The 23,470-nt window shown below is 40.7% G+C and overlaps 1 protein-coding gene across 1 annotated transcript in view; it reads left to right on the forward strand.

Moving 5' to 3' along the window:
* The window catches only part of IMPG2 (interphotoreceptor matrix proteoglycan 2), a 75,470-nt gene that overhangs the window by 16,743 nt on the left and 35,257 nt on the right, over positions 1-23,470 (forward strand). The window contains exons 4-9 of the mRNA XM_045193572.2: positions 443-474; positions 579-602; positions 11,118-11,167; positions 12,073-12,155; positions 17,088-17,249; positions 23,103-23,161. Coding sequence (XP_045049507.2) covers positions 443-474; positions 579-602; positions 11,118-11,167; positions 12,073-12,155; positions 17,088-17,249; positions 23,103-23,161 — 410 coding nt within the window. The remainder of the gene's footprint in view (positions 1-442; positions 475-578; positions 603-11,117; positions 11,168-12,072; positions 12,156-17,087; positions 17,250-23,102; positions 23,162-23,470) is intronic.

Consider the following 23,470-nt stretch of genomic DNA (forward strand, 5'->3'; position numbering starts at 1 on the left):
TGGAAAAGCAGATTTGCCATTTTATCTATGTGTTTATATTATTCTAGGATGAGAGTTACTGTAAATATGTTACATCACAAGGTACTTTGATTCTAAGTTCATGGAAAGTTAATGTGAAACTAACAATCTCTAATTTGTAGATTATTTTGGGATAATTAGCAGGTAACATCTATTAATCTCTGTCCATTAAAAGAGAACATGGGAACTTTTGGGCACATGAACAGAGATTACATGTAGGGATGTCCTCACAGTCACAAAACGAACTCGGCATCGTGAGTACTTTGCTTTACCTATTCGTGCAGCTGTAGAGAATAACAACATAGATTCTGTAACGTTAGGGCATCGGTGTTCTCTGTGCAACAAGTTTTATAATATTTACAGTTTATTAACTATCATTAGCTCACAGTCTTTTTTTTTTTTTAATTATCTTTGTTTTCCTTAGAAACTGGCATATACAAAGGAAACTGTAAGCAGGTAAGTGTTTTTTTCCCCTAAGTTCACGTTTGGCAACAGAGATGTATCATACCTACTCCAAGACGCACCCCCAATTTAATGTTCCCTTTCTATTTTCTTGCCAGTTCCTGCAGTGACCAGGCCTGTGGGTAAGTCCAAATGCTTTTCCTCATCCGAGGCCACTCCCTTCCCAGACCACCGCCCAGCCACTGTGCTTGTTTACTGTCTCACCTCACCAGGAGGCAGACTTGTTCCTGTCTCTTGGGTGAAGAATTAGATTTCAGGAAATGGAATAAAAGGAATGGATCTACTGTTGTGGAGGCTTACAGACTAATGATAACATGGCTCTGAAATGGTACCACTTAGTGGAGGATGGTTTATTAAATCATGGGTGGTGGTGTGGATCACTTTATGGAGGAATGATAATTATGATTTTGAAGTCTAGGAATAGCACAACCTTGATGAATCAATCCTCCAGTGTTAGGAGTCTTGGCATCGTTGACCTTTAGGTTTAGAGTTAAGGTCATTTCTGGCTCCTGAGCAGTATCAGGACAAATAGGGCATGGAAGGTGAGAGATGTTGAGCCTACAGGGGCTAACAATTTCCAGTTCTATCCATAGTCAGAATACCTAGATTATGCCAGCATATGGGGGATTATTTAGAAAAGCACAGCTAGGGCATGAAGTCCAGGTCGGGGTCCAGGAGTTTGCCTCAAATTACAGGGAAGAACATTGAAAAACCAAGCAGGTGAGACAGCGTCCAGAGATGCAGCCTGGGCAGCAGAGTCCAGGCAGTGGCATAGTTGGGGTGTACGTGTGGGCGGTAGTGTGGTGTATGCACATTTCAAATCGAGCAGGAGGAAATAGGAGGGTAATAGGCCCCTTGGTTGTCTCATTTATTCATACAGCTAATATTGTCGCTGAGTCTCGGCTGGGGCCTGGGGCTGAGCACCTGCTTAGGTGTGGGGCCATGCGGTTGCTGGAGTGTGGAGTTGCCACCACTGGCAGGCAGAGCTCAGAGCTCCCCTGTGGTTGCCATTGCAACATGCAGGCGGGAAACTAAATAATCCGGGGAGTCCTGCCAGGGCCAGTGATCTTCGTGGTTGTACCTGATAAAAATGATAGTCATTTTATAGATCTCATGTGGTTATGAAGTCTGTACATACTGAATAAATATGGCTCTTAACCCAGGAGAAACCCTGAAGTTTGCTTGGGGAAGTGGACATTGGAAAGATGGTAGCTTGTGGGTAACGGCAGGGTGGTGGAGGGAGGGTTGCTGAAGTAGGATGGAAAGTTGTGGCGGTGTCGGAGGATGGGTGCGGCTCATGGCGCGTGGGGTGCACTGAGGTAGCCGGGAGGCATTTGAGGTGCAGCAGGCGTGTGTGTGTGTGTGTGTGTGTGTGTGTGTGTCTCACTTTAACTGGGCGCCGTTTTCTGCATTCACCAGTGTTTCTTGCAACAAAATTGTGTATACACAAAGGAGAAATTTGCATTATGCTCAATTATTTCCTAATATATTCATCACTTTGGAAGGCATTCACAAACAAGTGTCATTGCAGGACTGAAGGTGTCATACATTTTTATTGAAAAAGCACTGTCTGTATGAGGTATAAGAGGGGACTCAAAGTATTGTTCACTCTCCTTAGAAAATAAGGCATATATAAAATTAACAGTACATCTGAATGAGAATGTAACTGAATTTTTCATACAAAAGAATACTCATCAACAATAAAAAAGGAACAAAGGACGGATACATGCTCTTTGTGTGACTGATAACAACACAGTGAACCTGAAAAGTACTGTGCTAAGTAAAAGACGTCAGACACCCGATACAAAAGACTGTGTGTCATGATTTAAATATATATATAAAATTAAAATCTGAGAATTTAAAAGTTTGTGTCCTTCCCATGAGACTAGAGCAGACCAGGTTGGGTTAGGGTGGAAGTTGCTGATCTGGGGCGACCCTGAAGTTAGGTGACGTGGGGAATGAAGCCACGGGAGGTCTAAGAATTCACCAAGCCCAACCTTCTTTGACTTGAGTACTGTCGTGATCCCTTAAAGCCCTTAATTTGCCTATCATTTGTTAATATTCAGATTTATTTTTATGATTTTTGGAGACCATTTTCATATTCCCTTTGTTAAGAGACTCTTGTATTAGTTTTCTGTTGCGCTGTAAAACATTACCACAAACTTTGGTAGTTTAAAAGAACAATTTATCTTACAGTTCCAGTTTAAAAGTCTGATGCAGGCCTTAAGGTATTAGCACGCTGTGTTCCTTTCTGGGGGCTCTAGAGAAGAATCTGTTTCCGTTGCCTTTTCCAGCTTCTAGAGGCCGACCGTATTGCTTGACTCCAGACCCCCTACTATCTTCAAAGCCGGCAGTGGCTGGTGGAGTCGTTTTCACAGTCCATCACTCTGACGCTCTCCTGCCTCCCTCCTCCGCATTTAGGGCTTCTTATGGGTACATTGGGCCCACCTGTAGAAACCAGTAAGTTTTTTTCCCCCCCCTACCATAAGGCCAAATGATTAGCAACCTTAATTTCAACCAGAATTTCCCTGTGAGTAACATTATTCACCTGTTCTGGGAATCAGGATGTGGATGTGTTTGGGAGGCCATTGTTCTTCCTACCACAGTTCTGCCCTGTAATTTAAATAGCTTTTTCTATGGGAATTCTTACCCATCTGCTGGCATAGGACTTATACCAAATACTCTGCTATGTGCTGTTTTTTTTTTTTTTTGAGCAACACTTTTTATTCTTTTAATAAACCCTAATCCCATTCATGACTTTTCTCCTTCTCTTGCATAAAGAATGGTCTTTTTTTCTCCTTACTGTCCAGTTTCTACAAAGTGATAATTATATGAAGTTTTTTTGTCCTAGATTATTACCATTTTTAAATATATTTTAATGATTATGCTATTACAGTTGTCCCATTTTTCCCCCTTCACTCCCCTCTGCCCTGCACACCCCCTCCAACCCACATCCCCCCCTTTATTTAGTTCATGTCCATGGGTCATACATATAAATTCTTTGGCTTCTACATTTCCTATACTATCCTTACCCTCCCCCTGTCTATTGTCTACCTACCATGTATGCTACTTATTCTCTGTACCTTTCCCCCCTCTCTCCCCCTCCCCCTTCCCTGTTGATAACCCTCCATGTGATCTCCATTTCTGTAATTCTGTTCCTGTTCTAGTTGTTTGCTTAGTTTGCTTTTCTTTTTGTTTTATGTGTGGTTGTTATTAACTGTGAGTTTACTGCCATTTTACTGTTCATATTTTTTATCTTCTTTTTCTTAGATAAATTCCTTTAACATTTCATATAATAAGGGCTTGGTGATGATGAACTCCTTTAACTTGACCTTATCTGGGAAGCACTTTACCTACCCTTCCATTCTAAATGAAAGCTTTGCTAGATAGAGCAATCTTGGGTGTAGGTCCTTGCCTTTCATGACTTTGAATACTTCTTTCCAGCCCCTTCTTGCCTGCAAGGTTTCTTTTGAGAAATCAGCTGACAGTCTTATGGGAACTCCTTTGTAGGTAACTGTCTCCTTTTCTCTTGCTGCTGTTAAGATTCTCTACTTATCTTTAATCTTGGGTAATGTAATGATGATGTGCCTTGGTGTGTTCCTCCTTGGGTCCAACTTCTTTGGGACTCTGAGCTTCCTGGACTTCCTGGAAGTCTATTTCCTTTGCCAGATTAGGGAAGTTCTCCTTCATTATTTGTTCAGATAAGTTTTCAATTTCTTGGTCTTCCTCTTCTCCTTCTGGTACCCTTATAATTCAGATGTTGGAACATTTCAAGATGTCCTGGAGATTCCTAAGCCTCTCCTCATTTTTTTGAATTCTTGTTTCTTCATTCTTTTCTGGTTGAATGTTTCTTCCTTCTGGTCCACACCGTTGATTTGAGTCCTGGTTTCCTTCCCTTCACTGTTGGTTCCCTGTACGTTTTCCCTTATTTCTCCTAGCATAGCCTTCATTTTTTCATCTAATTTGCGACCATATTCAACCAATTCTGTGAGCATCCTGATTACCAGTGTTTTGAACTGTGCATCTGATAGGTTGGCTATCTCTTCATTGCTTAGTTGTATTTTTTCTGTAGCTTTGATCTGTTCTTTCATTTGGGTCATTTTTTTTGTCTTGGTGTGCCTGTTTTGTAAAGGGGCGGGGCCTTAGGTGTTCACCAGGGTGGGGCAGGTCACGTGGCTGTGTTATGATGCTGTATGTGGGGGAGGGTCCTATAGGGAGCAATGGCACTTGCTCTGCTCTCTGCCAGTTTTCAGTCACTTCCCCCGCGACCCACAAGCAAAGTGGACCCTTCTGATGCTGATTCCCATGTGGGTGGGTTTGTGTACGTTCTGGGACCCTGTGGGTCTCTGCAATGAGCTCTCTTGTGAGGCTGGGGGCTTCTCCCACTGCGGCCTCAACCCCCACAGGTGTTTTCCGTCAGTGATTTGAGGCTTTATTTCCCTGAGCTGGAGCCCTGGGGTTGGGAGGTTTGTTTCGCTCCTCCTTTGTTCCTCCCAGTTTGTGCGCAAATGTGGGACCACCCAGTCTGCCAGCTGCCACCTGGAGGGATCTGCCAGCTGCTGCCTCGCCGGCCAGCTGCAGCTTTGCCCACCCCATTCCACAATCCGCCACCTCGCTGAGTCCGCCAGCTGCCCTCTTGCTGTGAGTATTCTCTGCCCGGCTGCCCGTCTCCTCCTCTCCTACTGGTCTGGATAAATGTGTCTTCTTTAACTCCTTGGTTGTTAGACTTCCATACAGTTCGATTTTCTGTCAGTTCTGGTTGTTTTTGGTTTTTAAATTGTTGTTGTCCTTCTTTTGGTTGTGCGAGGAGGCACAGTGTGTCTACGCCTCCATCTTGGCCGGAATTGCTATGTGCTGTTTTAAGCTCACCCTACTGTCATCTGCTAACTCTTAAAAAACAACAACAACAACAACAAAACCCCCAAACTGTTTCCTACCTTACTCAGGACCTTATATCCAATCTTACTTTTTAGAAATCTCTGTCATTGTTTCTTTCTTTCTCCTGGGTCTTCAACTTGTCCTATTTGTAACTCATTCCCATTAACATCTGAACATGCTCAAGTCTCTGCCATGTTACCTGTTTACAAATGGCCTTCCCTCCAACACTTGTCTCTATTACAACCAGACGCTTTGAAAGCATCTCCACTTAGCTCCAGTTGGTGCTTAACTCCTGCTATCTGGTCTTACTGTTGTATCCTCAGTAACCAGTATAAAGCTCGGCCTAAGATATGTGCCCATTAAATATTTGTTAAATGAATTAACTGAATTTCTGCCTAGTCACCCAAGTCTGAGATGGCCTGTGGTGATGGTCTCAGTGCAAGGATTGCTCTTTGGGATTTTTTTTGGTACCTCAATTAACTTACATTTGTAGTTGAGGGTGCCTATCATATATCACAAAGGCAAATAACATTTTTTTTTATTCTGTGTGGGATGACACATGCCACTGCTTCAGTACACCCCATTTTCTCCTAGATTTGTTTAGCATTCCATGCTTTTCATGATGCTTCTGCACATAATATTTTGTTTAGTTTTCATCATCAGTACCTTTGTGAAATAGGGCAGGGAGGTGGTTCTGTTTTAGAGATTAGGTTCTTCAGGCCCAGAGCAACCGAGATATTTTTCCTCATCCATAAAGTTAATGATACCTCTGGGACCAGCACCCAGGATTCCTGGCTCTGTGCCTTCAGTTCCTTTGTTGTCACATGCTGATTGCAATGACCAGAGTTAAGAACAAAGCAAAGCAAAGCATAGAAACTTGTCAAGGGGAGTAGTAATCTAGACAGGAGATTATGCTTCACTTGTTTCACTATTTTTTAAATGTACTTATTTATTTTAGAGAGACAGAGGAAGGCGGGGAGAGAGAGAGTGTGTGCCATCGATTTGTTATTCACTTATTTATGAATTTGTTGGTTGATTCTTTTTTTTTTCCCATCGTTTAAAATATTTTATTTATTTTTAGAGAGAGGGGAAGGGAGGGAGAGAGGGAGAGAAACATCAGTTTGTGATTGCCTCTCATGTACTCCCCACTGGGGACCTGGCCTGCAACTCAGGCATGTGCCCTGACTGGGAATTGAACCAGCAACCCTTTGGTTTGCAGGCCCACCCTCAATCCACTGAGCTACACCAACTAAGACCATTAGTCGATTCTTGTATGTGCCCTGACTGGAGATTGAACCCCCAACCTTGGCCTATCAGGATGACGCTCTAACCAACTGAGTTGCTTGGCCAGGGCTTACTGTATTTTTAAACTTCTGTTCCATGTGGCTATTATATTTTCTGACACAATCCCACCTGAATTCCATTGACATGATTAGGCTCTAGCAGTGAGAAATAAATTATGTGCTGGATGAGCTGAGGAAATGAGACCATAGGGGGTTGTTTGCTGCAGAAATTAAACTAAAGGTCTTAGCTCAACAACTTCAAATTTGTGGTTTGGCCTAGAAATGAAGTAGCATTTCTGTCTCCAAACTCAGTAGAACTCTGTGTCCTAGTTCATTGTGAGTGACATCTTAGAGGGTCCGTGCGGAGGCCTACCTAATGAGAATATGCGAAAGGATTCTTATTGTTAAATGTTCTTTACTGTCTTTTGAAAAGAAAGTGGGAGGGCGAGGGACTAAGTGTTGGAGGTTAGACAAGTAATCCGAATTACTGCGAGTTGCCCACTTACCATCATTAAAATAATGTTATTTTGAATTCAGTAAGTGAAATCTAGTTTTATGGAGGTAAAGCAAACTTCTCCTCTGTGATTGCTTACTTAGAGAATTAGCATAAATTTGATTTTGATGTAGGGGACATTTTGATGTGGGGGACAATTTGACCAACTCCAGGTGAGGTCTGGTTTCCCTTGTCATTCCGACTTCCTGTTGCAGTTATGTGCTGTGCTCTGGACATTTTGTCTTCCTTTGACCCCTTTGCTCTTCGTACCGGGTTGCTCTCCACAGCTCTCCCACTCAGACTGGGTTTCCCTTCCTTTTTCTGGGACCTTGCACTTTGACTTTTAGGTTGTTTGGTTTATGTAGGCCACTCTCATTGAGATGAGGCAGAGCCACCTTGGCTGCCCTTCTACAGACTGGGGGTCACAAAAAGTCCGTGTTGTGAGGAATTAAAGTGAGTAAGAATGAGGTTTCTGAAATCTGTGGGCCCATTTTACATTACAGCTCTGCCATTGGTCAGCTGTGTGGCCACAGGCAAATTCTTAACCACTTCTTGAGTTAGTTTCCTCATCTGTATAAATGGGGATAACAGTATTTTCCTCTGAAGACTGAGTTAACTAAGATAAAGTACTTAGCGTGGTGCTTGGTAACAGGACTTAGTAAATTTAGTTGTAATCATTCTTGCTGTTGTTATTATTGAAAAGGGAACTGGACACAGTTAGTAGTTTTAGGTATGACCTTGGGTTATAGTGCATTATTGTGTGACCCTGGGAAAATGGCTTTACCCATTTGGGCCTCATTTTTTCATTTAACAAATGAGGATGTGGGAAGGGATTCTGCCTTGTGGACAGTTGATAGACCCTATTGAGGCCTGAATGTTTGTTTCAAATGCATCGGAATCCTATTTTGTTACATCCACTCCGTGTAACCCAAGAAGCCTCTTGATGCTTCTCATCAGCCAGACCTTCCTCTCTGCTCATCACACAGCATAATGACTTGTCCAGATGACGTATTTTTGTATGTTCTCCTAGATGACAGCTCCCTTAGTAACAGTTTCCCACAAATACGCTATGAATAACCTATAGTGATAGGTTTGGTATAATGGTTTAACACAGAGTCCAGCACAGATAAAGCCCACTTTTTATTACAAAATCTTTTATTATAAAATCATAAGCATGTAATTCTGTAACATAACAGTATCACACTCAAGACACCATATGGCATTTTAGGTGAATGTTCAAATTGCTGCCCATCTCTTGCAAGACATTCACGTACCCTACGAACCACACTCAAGCCAGCCTTACTTCCGCCGGACTTTGTATGTTATTTTTTAGACAGTGTAACCACATGCAGGTCTGGCTGCCTGCTGCTTTGAAAGCCAATACCAGAGAGGCAGGTGCTGATGTACAGACAAGTGGTTTTATTCAGGTGCTGGCAACCTGGAAGATAGGGACTCTCGTCTCAAAGCGCATCTCCACATCTCAGTGCAGGCAGAGGGTTTGTAAGGAGGGCGAGGGACGAGGAGAACAAAGAGACCAGGGGGAGAGGCTGTGGACGCGCAGGCAGTGTCCTTGCTGGCCCTGATATGGATCTTTAATGTCAGCATCGTGGAGCTGGTCAATGCCAGGCAAGTCCCTGCAGCTGGGTGATCTGCGTCACCCACAGTCGTGGTCATGGCTGTTTCTTGTACAAGCAGGAACCGGAACTGCTGGCACCTGCAGTGTGCTTACAAAGAAACTACCGGTATGTGGGTTCTTTTTACCAGTTTGTTAGTAGATCTTATTCCATTTCATGGTAAGTCAGAGTAGTATAAAGTTTTTATTCCCTGTTACAATTGCATTTTTAAAAGCCAGAAGAATCGTTATGGTAAGATTTAAAACAAACAAACAAACCAAACCTGTGTTTTTTAAATTTTCTACCAAAGCCTAGAGGTCTAGGGATCATAGCCCTAGTTGACTTGCCCCGCTCCAGTTCCAGGCATGTAATGTCTTTGAACTACATTTTATTTAATATTCATTTAAACTTCATATACTATCCATAATATGGCCACATTTTTAAAAGTATTATTTTAAACTACCTATCAGTTGTTACTTAGCTCCCCAGCTGCCTGTGCTCCAAGTAAAATTGCAGTTTCACGATGTGTGCCACGGCCCTGGCCGGTGTGGCTCAGCTGTGTGGAGTGTTGTTGCCTAAGCCAAAAGACCGTGGGTTTGATTCCTGGTCAAGGCACATGCCTAGGTTGTGGGTTCGGTCCCCAGTCAGGGTGTGTGCAAGAAGCAACAGATCAATCTTTCTCTCTCACGTTGGTATTTCTGTCTGTCTCTCTTCCTCCCTTCTCCACTCTCTAAAATCAGTAAGTGCCCTGGCTGGTATGGCTCAGTGGACTGAGTGTGGGCCTGTGAACCAAAGGGTTGCCTGTTCAATTCCCAGTCAGGGCACATGCCTGGGCTGTGGGCCAGGTCCCCATTTGGTTGTTGTGAATGGCAACCTATTGATGTATCTCTCACACATTGATGTTTCTCTCCTTCTCTTTCTCCCTCCCTTTCCCTCTCTCTAAAAATAAATAAATAAAATCTTAAAAAAAATAAAATCAATGAGCATGCCATCAGGTGAGGTGAGGTGAGGATTAAAAAAAGATGTGTGCCATGTTTATCTGGTGGCTTTGACACAACCACCCGCCCCCCAACCCAGTGGCTCATTTAGAGTGGGGCAGTCTAAAGCAGTTGTTCCGAAGATGGGACCCGCTGGCACGCTGGCCAGTCTGTGGGGAGACATTCTCGACTGTGATTGAATTACCTTAGGAGGCTGACTCGTGTAAAGTTGGAAAGACTTTCAGTGTCTGGGGGTTGAAAACCAGTGTCACCACCATCCAGCTCCTTTGCAAAGAGAAAAGGAGCAGCCTGTTCCGCTTGGGACATGTGAGGAACTTTACAGTTCTGAAACTTCCCCAAATTATGCTACAATTCAATTTTTATGTTTTTGGAGTATGTGGAAATTTGGAGTGGCAGAAACCCGCCTTCTTTCCTTTAAAGTGGGGGCTTTCTCAGATTATTTTGTGATCCTTGCTTGCAGTTCTGTGGTTACAGGATAGCGGGGAGACCTGAGGTCTGCTAGCAGTGGGGCCTACAGCAAGTCATTTCTCTAAGCTTGACTTTCTTTATATAAAAAAATGTTATGATTTCTATGATCTTGCAAATGAGATAAGATTTGTGCTTGTATGTTCCTCTTAGAAGCCAGTACTTTCCAGTCTGTACTACCTGTTGTATTTATAATCATTTATTTCGTGTCTATTTCCTATAAGACTGTGACTTTCATAGACCATGGATGTTTTGTTCACAACTGCATGACACATGCCTTCTATCCTGCACTGCCAATAGTATTTATTCATTCATTCATTCGAAAATATCTATTTAATCTCTGCTGAACAGCAGGTCCTATTTAGTCTGGAGAAACAGCAACAACAGGGCAGGCAAAGTCCCTGGTCTCGTGGAGTCTGATTCGTAAGGCAGACCCATCCAACAGCACTCTCTGTGGTGGTGGGGATGTTCGTTACTGTGCTGTTTAGTGTGGCGGCTGATAGTATCACGTGACTGTGGAGTACTTGAAATGTGACTAGTATGAATGAAGAACTGACATTTAAAGTTTATTTAATTTTAGTTAATTTAAATTGCTAACTATGTATAGTGACTACCATATTAGACAATGTCATTCTAGAGGATTAAGGGGTTAGAGACAGAGATAAAGAAATAGATAATAAATGAACAGAATAATTTCACATAGTGATAAGAACTGAGAAAAAACAAAACAGAGAAATGGTATAGTAATTACAGGAATACTTTGTATAGTGTGATTCTAGTTGAGTACGAGTCAATAAATATAAACTAAATAAATTATGAATATCTATTGAATTCCTTTTTTGGGAAAAAAAAAAGTAAACCCTCACATTTCTATCATTTTGTTAACTCCAACCTTTTTATTTCCTAGTCTTGGATTGTCATCTCTCGTTCCTGTTGGTGAGACTTCAACATTGGGAGGTACGCTTTTGTGCCTTTACATACTTTTCTTTTAAAATTATTTATGGTTTAACACAATCTTGCTAGCAATTTTTTTTTCAGGTCACATTTAAAAAGTACTGTGTTTCTCTGTCCATATATGTTGTTTATGAGCCTCAAGAAAAAGTAATTTAAAAACAAATTTATCAGTTGTGGGCACTTAAAAATCTTTTAATTATTGAATACGATACAAATCAAAAAACTGCTTAAAACAAATGCACGACCTAAAGAGTTATTGTGAGGCAAACACTCTATAACCACCGCTCATGTCGGCAGGAGGAACCTTTCTAGGTCCACCACTTGTTGTTTGTCTTGTAGTTTCCCAGAGTGAGGATTCTTCTGCTTGCGTTCTGTGGTGTACTTTAGCACGTTCCTTTGACTTCTCTATTTCCTGAAAACTGGTAGTTGCTTTCTTTATTATCAATTTTTAAAAAGCTTCTCTTTATTGGAAATTTCAAACATGTGCAAAAATGAGAATAGCACACTGAGGCCCAGCATCAGTAATGATCCATTCATGGTTGGTCTCCAACCTTCTCCCACTTTCCCTCACTGGCCGTGTTACTTCATTCAGTATTTGCCCCCGTTACTAGAGGGACAAATGAAGCTTTAAGGATAGGAACTGTGCCTGTATCCCTAGTATCTTGCATGAAGTTTGACATATATGGAGTGTTCAGTAAATGCTCGCTGGATGAATGAATGAATGATAATTATTTCTTATTCTGGGAAGACTATATGCAAATGGGTCTTAGGGTTAGAATGCATAGAATTTCCAGAGTGAGAAAGCAGCTGCCTTATGGAATGGTTTTGTAGACAATGCCTTATTTTCTGATATGAATTCTGACTTAGTTAGGGACTGGATTCATACACGTTTTTCTTTTTCTACTTAGGTACTATCCTCAGCGTCCCATATCCAGGGGTACCCTCTTACGAAGGTACCTCAGAGAGCAGCTTGGAGAGGCTGGAGGGGAGTGTGAGTGACGCTCTGTTTTATTTGGTTTCTAACATGGAGAATAGGGTTAAGAGAGATTATTATTCCATTGCAAGAGAATACAAGACTTCCTGCCATTCCCATATGGAAATATTTTGGATTCCGAAACCAGTACTTTGAAAAGAATCAGAGTCACGGGAGAGTCACGCTTATGGCGAGAAAGGCTTCAAATTGTAAATGAAATAACTTGGGGTTTGGGAGCTGTTATTATTGTAATCCCACTCACTGTCTCTTGTGGGCTGTGTGACGTAATTTACTATGGGTTTTTTTAAAAAAAGATTTTGTTTATTTAATTTTAGACAGAGGGTAAGGGAGGGACAAAGAGAGGGAAAGAAACATCAGTGTGTGGTTGCCTCTTGCACACTCCCTACTGTGGATCTGGCCCACAACCCAGGCATGTGCCCTGGCTGGGAATCAAACCAGCAACCCTTTGGTTCACAGGCTGGCGCTCAGTCCATTGAGCCACACCTGCCAGGTCTACTGTGGGGATTTTTGCCTACATTCTTATATCCCTAAATCGAGTAGGCCAGCTTCTTCTTCTTCAGTGGGAAAGGATATAGATTTTATGTAGTTTAAAAATCAAGAAGCACCATGCTTTTCAAATACATCATTATTAATAGTAACCTGGTTGCTATACAACATGGACTCTCTGTCACATTCAGATTTTTAAAAAATACACATACCCAGGAAGATAGAAAAATTTTGTAAGGAGTTTTGTTCAATATGTATTTTCAAAATTTTGACGTTCATAAATCCTTGATTACTTAATATAAAGCAAACTCTGAACATATTCCCTGAAAAGGTGCAGTTAGTTACCTGGCACTTTCTCTTCCCAAACTTGAACACTTTATCTTATGTGAAATCAGAATAAGTCAACCACTCTGCCTACCACCCTCCTTATCACTGAAAAAGGCTGTTAGTAGCTTGGGATTTCTGTGTCGATCCCCAAATCAGTATTTTTACCTTCAGTACCACCGTCTCCAAAGTTCATGATGTTAGAAGTACCACCATTTGATAAATATTTGTGAGTGAACGAGTGAATAAAAAGTGATACTGTACTTCTGAACTTGAGGCAGAATAATTATGATTTAGGTCTGGAAACACTTAGAGAGTGAGATCAAATTCCCTGTAGTGGAAATGAAGGAACTGTGTGTAATCGATTGGAACATTAATGTCCAAAACAGAAAGGATGATTTGTAGCCAATTTATAGGACAAAATACTGTAGAGATAGATACCTAATAAAAATTAGGTTGCCTCGTTCAAAATTAAGAATTAGTTCAAAATAAAGCCCAACATACAATTTTACATTTCAGTTTTTCCTAATATATTTTTCCACCTAGCATTTTAGAAATCATATACTTTATTTCTATTTTATTTGTAGTTATACTATAAGTTATAATGTATATTTAGCAAAGTTTAAGTATTTTAAAATCTTTATCCTGAGAAATATGGGAACATGAGAACACCGTAATTCAAATGATCCTTCTACTGATTTATGTTCTATTTTCAGTATTTTGGTTGTTTTTTTCCTCTATTTTAGTTTTCTCTCTTTTTACTCCCACAAATTAGACTGTACTATATTTGCTTTATACAGTTAAAGTTTGTTTTACACTTATGTAAACTAATAAGTGATGTTTATCATTTATTTTCTTTGAATTCTTTTTTGCATTTTAGACTTCTTTTTGAGACTGACTTTCCTTCTGAAATATATGTTCCTGATATTGCTTCAGGGAGAATCTCTCACTGGTTCAGTCTCAGTTTTTGATCATCTAAAAATGTCTTTATTATCCCTCTATTCTAGAAAAATATTTTAAATCTGTATTAAATTCTAGATTGAGGTTTTTTATTGTCAAGTTTTATGTCCCTATTTTCTAACTTTTATTTTGCTATTGGGAACTCAACTATCAGTTTAATTGTTATTCTGGTTATTTTTGTCAATTTTTTTAAGTCATTTTATTTTTTGCTTTTTTTTTTTTCAGAGAGATTAATTCACATGTGTCAAAAAGAACAAATATTGTAATTGGTGAAAAGTCACATATTTAACTCTGCCACCTTCCCAGTTTCTACTCTCCACACGACCCCTTCCCCACAGCCTACCAGGCAACTGCTTTTGTGATGTTCTTGTGAAATATTCCAGACTCCTTAAAGGCACATACAAGCAAATGAAATTCCTATTCTTCCCTCCAAGGGGTTCTTTAACTTGAGACTCTATAAGACAACAAAAAAGGATTATTTTAAAAATCAAAATATGCATAGTTTATAATGCAGTAAACTTAGGCATAAATAAATATAAGTAAATACATACAGTGAACTTGAGATAATAAACTAATTTAACTACATGGGGGCTCTTTTGTTTCGGGACATGTGATCCCTTTTAAAGGTTTCCTTGTCTATTTTTAAGATGTACCTACCTATCTATTATCACAAGAGATAACAGCTGAGAATTTCTCAGAATTTATGATAGATGTAAAGCCTCAGATTAAGGAAATACAACAATTCCAAAGAAAAATAAATAAGCGTAAGTATACTCCTCTTCCGGTTTTTGTGAAACTTCGGAATCCCGGATCCTGTATGTCCCATGTCCTGTGTGTATGTAAAGTACTGTACAGTGTTTGGGACTCTGCAGTTTCGCAAAAATGGCTATGAAAGAAATTCTCAGCTGTTATCTCTCAGATATGTCTCAGGTTAGATATGTCTGACTTTCTTATTTTATCTCTCATGTTTGTTAATTACTCTCTAATAACTTTAACTTCTTTGTCTTTCTGTGTTGCATTCAAGTGTGTCATTCAGAAGTTCATTAATTCTTCCTTCAACTTAGACTAATTTGTTTCAAACTGCCTGTTGAGTTTTTACAATCCATCTGTTATCGATCTGATTTTCAACACGTATGGACCTTCCACTTTGTATCCTACCCCTTGTGGTAAAAATTGAGAGTAAAGCCTAGGTCTCAGGGGACCAGAAGAGATACCATGCACATGTACAACGCTGACTCACCCCTCTGGATTCTTCTAATCTTTCTTGACCCCTTTGGGTTTTCTTTCTTGCAAATGAACTACGCATTAAAAACATTAAAAATACTTATTCAGCCTTTTAAGCATTCTGTGGCAGTAAGATTACTAAACATATTCATTTAAAAATACTATTGGAATTGGAAGGCAGAAAACTGTACTTGAACTACAAAACAATTCAAAAGTAAAAAATAAAAATAAATTTAAAAAAAACTACTGGAACTGGAAGTTTCTGTTCAAATCTAGTGAGGTAAAATTTAATGTGGAAAAATGCAGAGTCTTGTACAAAATTCAATGTAAGACTAAGAGTTTTTGTTGATGTTACTCTCAGTATGAATCAGCAGTATCATGCAGTTACTAGGGGGGAGACATCTGGTAAAGGCTAGTGTGGTTTTGGGTCGCATAATGCAAATATAGGATCTTGCTATTTTATAGCAAATATAGGGGGGTGGTAGTCCTTTAGTGGATTGGACCTCACTGTGTGTACCACACTCTAAGGGGGGGACATTAGAAGCCTGAGAAGGGTCTGGAGGAGAGGAACTAGTGAAAAGTCAGGGAAGACATGAGAGCCGCCTGTACTTACCTGAAGGGCTCTCTGGTGACTACATTGTGTGTAAGTGTCCCGGGTTACTGAGCGGGGATCAGTGATAACAGTTACAGGGTTTGCTTTTGGGCTTTATATTAAGAACTTTCCAACCATGAGAGCTTTTCTGGAAATGCAATGAGTGGTCTGCCTTTGAAAGTCATAACTCTTTCTCATCAGAACCACTTCAAATCGTCCATTTGTCAGGGACATTGTGGAGAGAATTCAAGCATCAGAAGTGATGATAGGATCTCCTAAAGTTTTGAAAGTTGCTGATTATATGCTCCATCAAAGATGAAAATGACACAGTGAAAAAAAGTCTTGTGTTCTCTTCCTGAATGTGCCAGTGGCTTGCTATGAGCACATAGGCCAGCCCTGCTTCCCTTCCAGTCCCTGGCTCTCTTGTGTCTCGAAATGGAGGGACTGGGATGAGATGAACTCAGGTGCATCTTGCATGCAGCAGTTATTACTGTATGTTCTAGTAGTGATATTCTATTTCCTGCATTCCTTCCATATGTATTGATTGGAATTCTTTAATGAGGAACTATTGTCACTTCTCATACATTTGTATATTAAATCATATTAGTACGGATACATGGATGTTTATTTTATTCTTTGGATTATAACTCAGTATTCATTTTGTTGCTTTCATTATGCCAGCTTTGGCCACTGGAAGACCTGGATTCTAATAATACACAGTACAGAAATTTGCTATGGTTTCAGATTCCATGTAGCAACAAACCATTAAGAAACTACCACCTGTTCCTGTTGAGCTTGGTGTAGTACCTAAAAAGAAATCCAGTTGCCTGAAAGGCTGTTAATATATTCCTCTCTTCTGCAGTACATTTCTGTATGGCTAGATTTTCTTCACATACTTACACTACAATGACATATTGGAACCGATTAATGCAGAAGCTGATTTGAGAGCCTAGCCGTCATCCATTAACTAATACATCAAAGAATTTGTAAAAATATAAACAATGTTGGGAACCACGTTTCTAGGCTATTTTTAGATGACAATTTTAGCACGGTCAACTGAATTTTAACTCACAGATGGTCAAATTTGGTGGTTATCTTTGAAAAATTTTCTCTTTCCCTGAACTGATCATTGTGTGTTCAAAGGAATGTACAAACACACCATAATTTCAATATTAACGTATGTCTTGATGTCCACCCAGTTAGTACCAAAGTGAAAAACTATGAAAGATGATCATCAGAAGTTGTCTTTGGCATAGCATCAGGCATGTAACAGGCAATCAATATATATTTGTTGGCTGAATAACTAAACATTAACATTTTTTATTCTTTCCCTACAAATTCAGATTAGCAATGAAATTGAGACTGTGATAGAAGATTCTACAAAACCAGCAGCTGAGCAGATTGCAGAATTCAGTATCCACCTTTCAGGGGAGCAGTACAGGGAGGAGCTACAGGACCCCTCTAGCTCCCACCACCAGAGCCTTGTAGAAGAGTTTATTTCAGAGGTGGGTGATTTTGGTTTGTTTTTATTCTTTTTTTTTTTTTTTTTTTTTTTTTGAAAAGCAAGACAGTTTTCTTGGGTTATGAATTTCCCATATTCATAACATTGCTTAAAGGTGGGTTCAGGACTCAGGCTCTCCATCTGCTTGATTCATGTGTGGTGACTTAGCCATTTCTTCAGAAAGCTCTGTGAAAAATCCACAGAAAGACAGATGAGTCATTTCATTGAAACAAAATCTTCGTACATTCACCATCTAACAAATAAATGCCATTTCCAACTTTTGCTGCAAAGCTGAGGAAGAATGCGTTCCATGGCATGGTTTTAACTTAACAGTATTTGGAGAAATGAGCATCTTTGAGAAACTACATAGAATGTATTGTTTTCTTTAGGAAGCATTAAATTAGACTATCCCACAACTTTCCTTTCTGGAAGAATTCTATAAGGGCTTGAACTCAAGGTTCGTTCAGTCAAAAATGACCATACTTGTCTCCCTTCTCGTGTGCCTTGCTGTAAGACACCAAGTGCCCGTCTTCCCTCTCTGTCCAGTTATAGGACACAACATTCCTTCCTGTTTGTTTCTTCCATTCCCTCTTGAGGGGGGTTCTTCTTGGCCACATTTTTCAATTCCATTACCTTGGACTAATTTCCTTCCCTAGACACTGTGTCTAGATGAGAAATAAAAATACGCACCTCCCAGCCACGCAGCATCATCACAGCCATCAGACACGGGCGTGTAGGCCAGACGATTAATTTTCCTAGCTGTGTGGCCAAGTTGTGAGGTGTATGGAATGTGGAAGAAATGTCAGCCAGGCCAGTGGCTACCTGGCATCAGACAGTGTCTTGGATCAGCTGTCTGGCTTTCTCTGCCCTTGGATTAAAGAACCGTTAATAAGCCTCAGTGTTTGGGTAAACAAATGTACTGCATATTTAGAGGTCATCCAATAAACACTCTGAAAAACATCTCCAGCAGCGACTTTATGAGGTGGGTAGCTGTTGGCTTGAGGTGGTTTGAAGGTAATGAAGTGTCTGGGCCTACCTTGAAACAGTTCCTTCCCTGGCCTGTCTCTACATCCCCTTTCCCTTCTCCTGGAACCAAATGTCTGCCAGTAGCCACGTGTGGCCCATGTTTGTGTGGAGCGGCAGAGTCTGGGGGCGAGTCTCTGGAAGGTCCTCTCATCATGTTTGCTATAAACAGAAGGGGACCCTCGAGTTCTCTCCCTTCCGGGCACAGTCACAGGAATTGTTCCTTCAATATTATTTCTTAGGTAATGTTGGAAGACACCCAGAGAAAAACAAAGCCTGCTTGGGGCGTTGAGGTTCAAGAGCTCCTCCTGCCCTGCCTTCTTTCTTCTCCTCCTCCTCTTCCACCTCCTTCTTCTTTCTTCTTTTCATGAGGTGAAGAGTAAGAATAAGATAAGCTTGGGACAATGCCAGGTGTGACATCAGAGAGGGAAAGGTCAGGCTGGAGGACAGCCACAGCCTCAACACAGGACCCTGGCATACTGCTTCATGTTCTGTAGGCTGCTGCGTGTCCTGCTTGCTAACAGCAGCCATGTGGGCGTGTATTTCTGTTTCACACAAGAGGCCCAGGAGATTAAGTAACTTGTTCATGGTCATTTCAGCTTCTAGCAGTAGAAGGGGACGTAAGATCTCCACCTTCTTTTCAGAGTGTTCCTTTCTTTATATTGTACAGAGCCCCTTTCATCTTAACTCAGGTGAGCAGTTGTGGTGAGCCTCGCTGTTTTCCCAGTCCTGGTTCTAGTTCTCAACTGTATTTATTGCGTGTCAGGGGAAAGAGGAAGAAGCATGCAATTCCATGAGAAAAATACAGAATTCAGTGTTAGAGGGATTTTGGGTTAAATAAATTCTGATTCAGTCACTTACCAAATGTATTACTTGGGACAAGTTAGTTGACATATGAAAGTCTCAGTTTTCTCAGCTATAAAATTGGAAAATATGTATCTCTTGAAATTGTTGCAAGGATTAGAAGTAATACTGCAAAGCACTAAGCACACAGCAGTCACTCAATACATTGTACCTATTATTAATCTTGATGTTAGTAAAGCGGAATGACTTCTTACAACTGAACACCTGTATAGTAACTAACTGGATATGATGGATTAAAATGTCTCTATGTGTTTAGACTCAAGAGATGCCAAAGCTTAAAGTAAGATGAGTTTAGTAATAATAATAATGTGCAATTATACAACATTTTGCAGTTAAGTACTTTCAGCTACATTCATTTTAATCTTACAAAGGCTGATGTGGTTGGTGAGCAGGGCAGCATTAGTTTTATAAAAGAGACACGCACGGCCCCTTTCCCAGCAAAAGCAGCTGGGACTTCATACCTCAGTCTTCAGATTCCTTGTCCTGAGGGTCCCGGCCCCACCCCCACCCTCTAAGATTTATAGCCCGACTCTCTTTCTTCTCAGAGAATAAACATGGCAAATTATTACAGTCAGAAAGTTGCATGAGTTTGGATTCTTTATTCTTAAGGCACGAAGATATTCAGTCTACCAAAATTATTTGTTTGATTATTTATTTCAGTTATAGTGGCATTCAATATTATATTAGTTTCAGCTCTAGTGGTTAGACATTTACATAACTTATGAAGTGATCACTCTGATAAATGTAGTACCCACTTGGCACCATACATAGTTGTTACAACATTGTTGACTGTATTTCCTATGCTGTACTTTACACCCCTGTGATTATTCTGTAACAACAAATTTGTACTTATTAATCCCTTTACCTTTTCATACCCACCAAACCCACCTCCCGTTTGGCAACCATCAAAACGTTCTCTGTATCTATGACTTTTATGTTTTGTTTTAAACCAAGACTTTTTAAAAATCACACTCTCCTGATTATATGAGGACTTGGTTTTAAAAGCAGATGCCTAAAGCTCCACTAATAGTTCCCAAAGTCCACTAACAACTTGCTTCCCTTCTTCTGCGGTTGGCCTCAGAGGACTTATCTGGATCAAATCTTCTGGAATGTGGTGGACTAAATGTTAAATTGTATCAAACATTTGGTATTTGTGCATAACATGGTTATTTTTAGATACTTAGTCCAGACTAGAACTCCTTTTTTCCTGCTTCAGTCACTAAGCAGACACTGATTTACTTGGTGGGATGTTCAGGACTCAGTAAGAAAACTGGTCCTGCAGATGGGATGCTCATTAACGGGTCTTTTGACCTGTGAAGTTACCCAGTCACTGATTCACGATCCCCTTTGTGACAGCCAGTGAACAAGGCCCCTCTCTGGGGGCTTAATTCAAGCCTACAGATTTTTAAAAATTAAAAAGAAAACTATATTTATTGATTTGAGAGAGAGAGAGAGGAAAGAAGGAGAGAGAGAGAGAGAGAGAGAGAATGTGAGAGAGAAGCATCGATTGGTTGCCTCCCATGCGCTCCCCGAATAAGTAGTGAACCTGCAACCTTTTGGTGTACAGGACGGTGCCCCAACCAACTGAGCCACTCGGGCAAGGGCCGGGTTTCTTCCTCCTGTTGACTGTGCCCACAGTTCCCTTGTATTGTAGGAACAAGAAACAGGCGCCACGAGACACTTTTAGGAAATGAGCTCCCGACTGTGTGTTGAAGCCAGGTTTCTAATCCAAACGATTACATTTAAAAATACTATTATAGCTTCTTTTGAAACTAATGTTTTTTTTCACATTTCATCACATAAGGGAAAAAACAGTGCTTTGCCAATAAGAAGTATGCTTTTTATAATTTGAACAAAAACTAATATTAAAGCATATGAGAAACTTAAAAGACAAAATAAAAAAGAAAACTGTATCAGTGTTGTGGTAAACACTATTTTCTAACATTGTAATTATTAGAATTTTCTTAATAACTTTCTGATCCATGTGTATCTGTGTATGTATTCAAGATTCTTTTTTTAAATATATTTATTGATTATGCTATTACAGTTGTCCCATTACCCCCCCACTCCACTCCATCCTGCCCACCTCCCTCTCTCCCACATTCCCCCCCCCATAGTTCATGTCCATGGGTCATACTTATAAGTTCTTTGGCTTCTATATTTCCTACACTATTCTTACCCTCCCCCTGTCTATTTTCCACCTATCATCTATGCTACTTATTCTCTGTACCTTTATCCCCCTCTCCCCCTCCCACTCCCTTATTGACAACTCTCATGTTCTAGTTGTTTGCCTAGTTTGCTCTTGTTTTTGTTTTAGGTGTGGTCGTTAATAACTGTGAGTTTGCTGTCATTTTTACTGTTCCCATTTTTGATCTTCTTTTTCTTAGGTAACTCCCTTTAACATTTCATATAATAAGGGCTTGGTGATGATGAGCTTCTTTAACTTGACCTTATCTGAGAAGCACTTGATCTTCCCTTCCATTCTAAGTGATAGCTTTGCTGGATACAGTAATCTTGGATGTAGGTCCTTGCGTTTAATCTTGGGTAATGTAATTATGATGTGCCTTGTTGTGTTCCTCCTTGGGTCCAGCTTCTTTGGGACTCTCTGAGCTTCCTGGACTTCCCGGAAGTCTATTTCCTTTGCCAGATCGGGGAAGTTCTCCATTATTTGTTCAAATAAGTTTTCAATTTTTTGTTCTTCCTCTTCTCCTTCTGGCACCCCTATAATTCGGATGTTGGAATGTTTCAAGGTGTCCTGGAGGTTCCTAAGCCTCTCTTCATTTTTCCAAGTTCTTGTTTCTTCATTCTTTTCTGGTTGGATGTTTGTTTCTTCCTTCTGGTCCATACCATTGATTTGAGTCCCAGTTTCCTTCTCATCACTATTGGTTCCCTGTACATTTTCCTTTGTTTCTCTTAGCATAGGCTTCATTTTTTCATCTGTTTTTCGAATAGATTCAACCAAGTCTGTGAGCATATTGATAACCAGTGCTCTGAACTGTGCATCCGATAGGTTGGCTATCTCTTCGTCGCTTAGTTGTATTTTTTCTGGAGCTTTGAAGTGTTCTGTCATTTGGGCCATTTTTTTGTTTGTTTGTTTGTCTTGGCGCGTCTATTACTTTAAGGGGCAGAGCCTTAGGTGTTCACCAGGGTGGGGTAATGCTGGTGGCTGCACTGTCACCCTGTACGTGGGGGAGGGGCCGAGAGGGAGCAATGGTGCCCGCCTCACTCTCCTCCGGATTCCAGTCTTTCACTCCGATACCCACAATCAAACTGGGCCCCTCTGGTGCTAGTTCCTGAGTGGGTGGGCTTGTACACACTCTAGGCCCCTGTGGGTCTCTCCAGCGACCTCTCCTGTGAGGCTGGGAGTCTCTCCTGCTGCCGCCCCAACCCCCAGGGGCGCTTTCAATCAGAGGTTTGAGGCTTTATTTCCCCGAGCTGGAGCCCTGGGTTGCACAGTCCGCTTCGCTGCCCGCTGTTCGTCTGGTTTATCTGTGGGTGAATGTGGTGCTGCAGGGTGCTACCCGCCACTCTGCCTGCCCCACTCTCAGCCACTCTGAGTCCGGCCCTCTGGGTTTATCTGTGCAAATGTGGGGCCGCAGGGTCTGCTAGTGCTCGGACTGCCTGCGCCGTTTGTCCCACACTCCGCCAGTCTCAGTCCCGCCACAGCCACGCGAGTCCTCTCCACCCCGGTGCCCATCTCCACCCCTCCTACCAGTCTGGATGAATGTTTATTTTCTATTTCCTTGGTGTTGGTCCCCCTTGCTGTTTGATTCTCTGTCAGTTCTGGTTGTGCGAGGAGGCACAGTGTGTCTACCTACGCCGCCATCTTGGTTCCTCCCCAAGTATTCTATTCAAGATTCTTAAGAGTTTTAAACAGTGCACTTTATGTTCTATTTCTCTCAAAGCATTATTTTCTACATCCTTTTCCACATTTCTACATAGTTATACATTTTATTTTTATTTTTAACAGGTTGAACATGCATTTACTGGGTTACCAGGCTACAGGGACATCCGTGTTCTCGACTTCAGGTAAATAGACTTCCTCTAAAAATGCATGTTTAGTAGAATTGTTTATATCAAGTACAGTATCCTTTAGTGTACACTACATATACAACAATAATTCAAAATCATTTGAATGCTGTATTTTAGTGCTACTTCTGGTCAATTTACATTCCTAATGCTAGTATTACAGGTGAGGAAACTAAGTTAGCAAAAGGCAAAATAATGTATTCAAGATCTGTGTACTAAATCTGAATAATAATAATAATAATAATGTATACTACAGGGTCCAGCACAAATAATGCCCCATTTTCATTACAAAATCTCTTATTACAAAAT

The sequence above is a fragment of the Desmodus rotundus genome, chromosome 2, assembly GCF_022682495.2.
Source record: "Desmodus rotundus isolate HL8 chromosome 2, HLdesRot8A.1, whole genome shotgun sequence".
Classification (NCBI taxonomy): domain Eukaryota; kingdom Metazoa; phylum Chordata; class Mammalia; order Chiroptera; family Phyllostomidae; genus Desmodus; species Desmodus rotundus.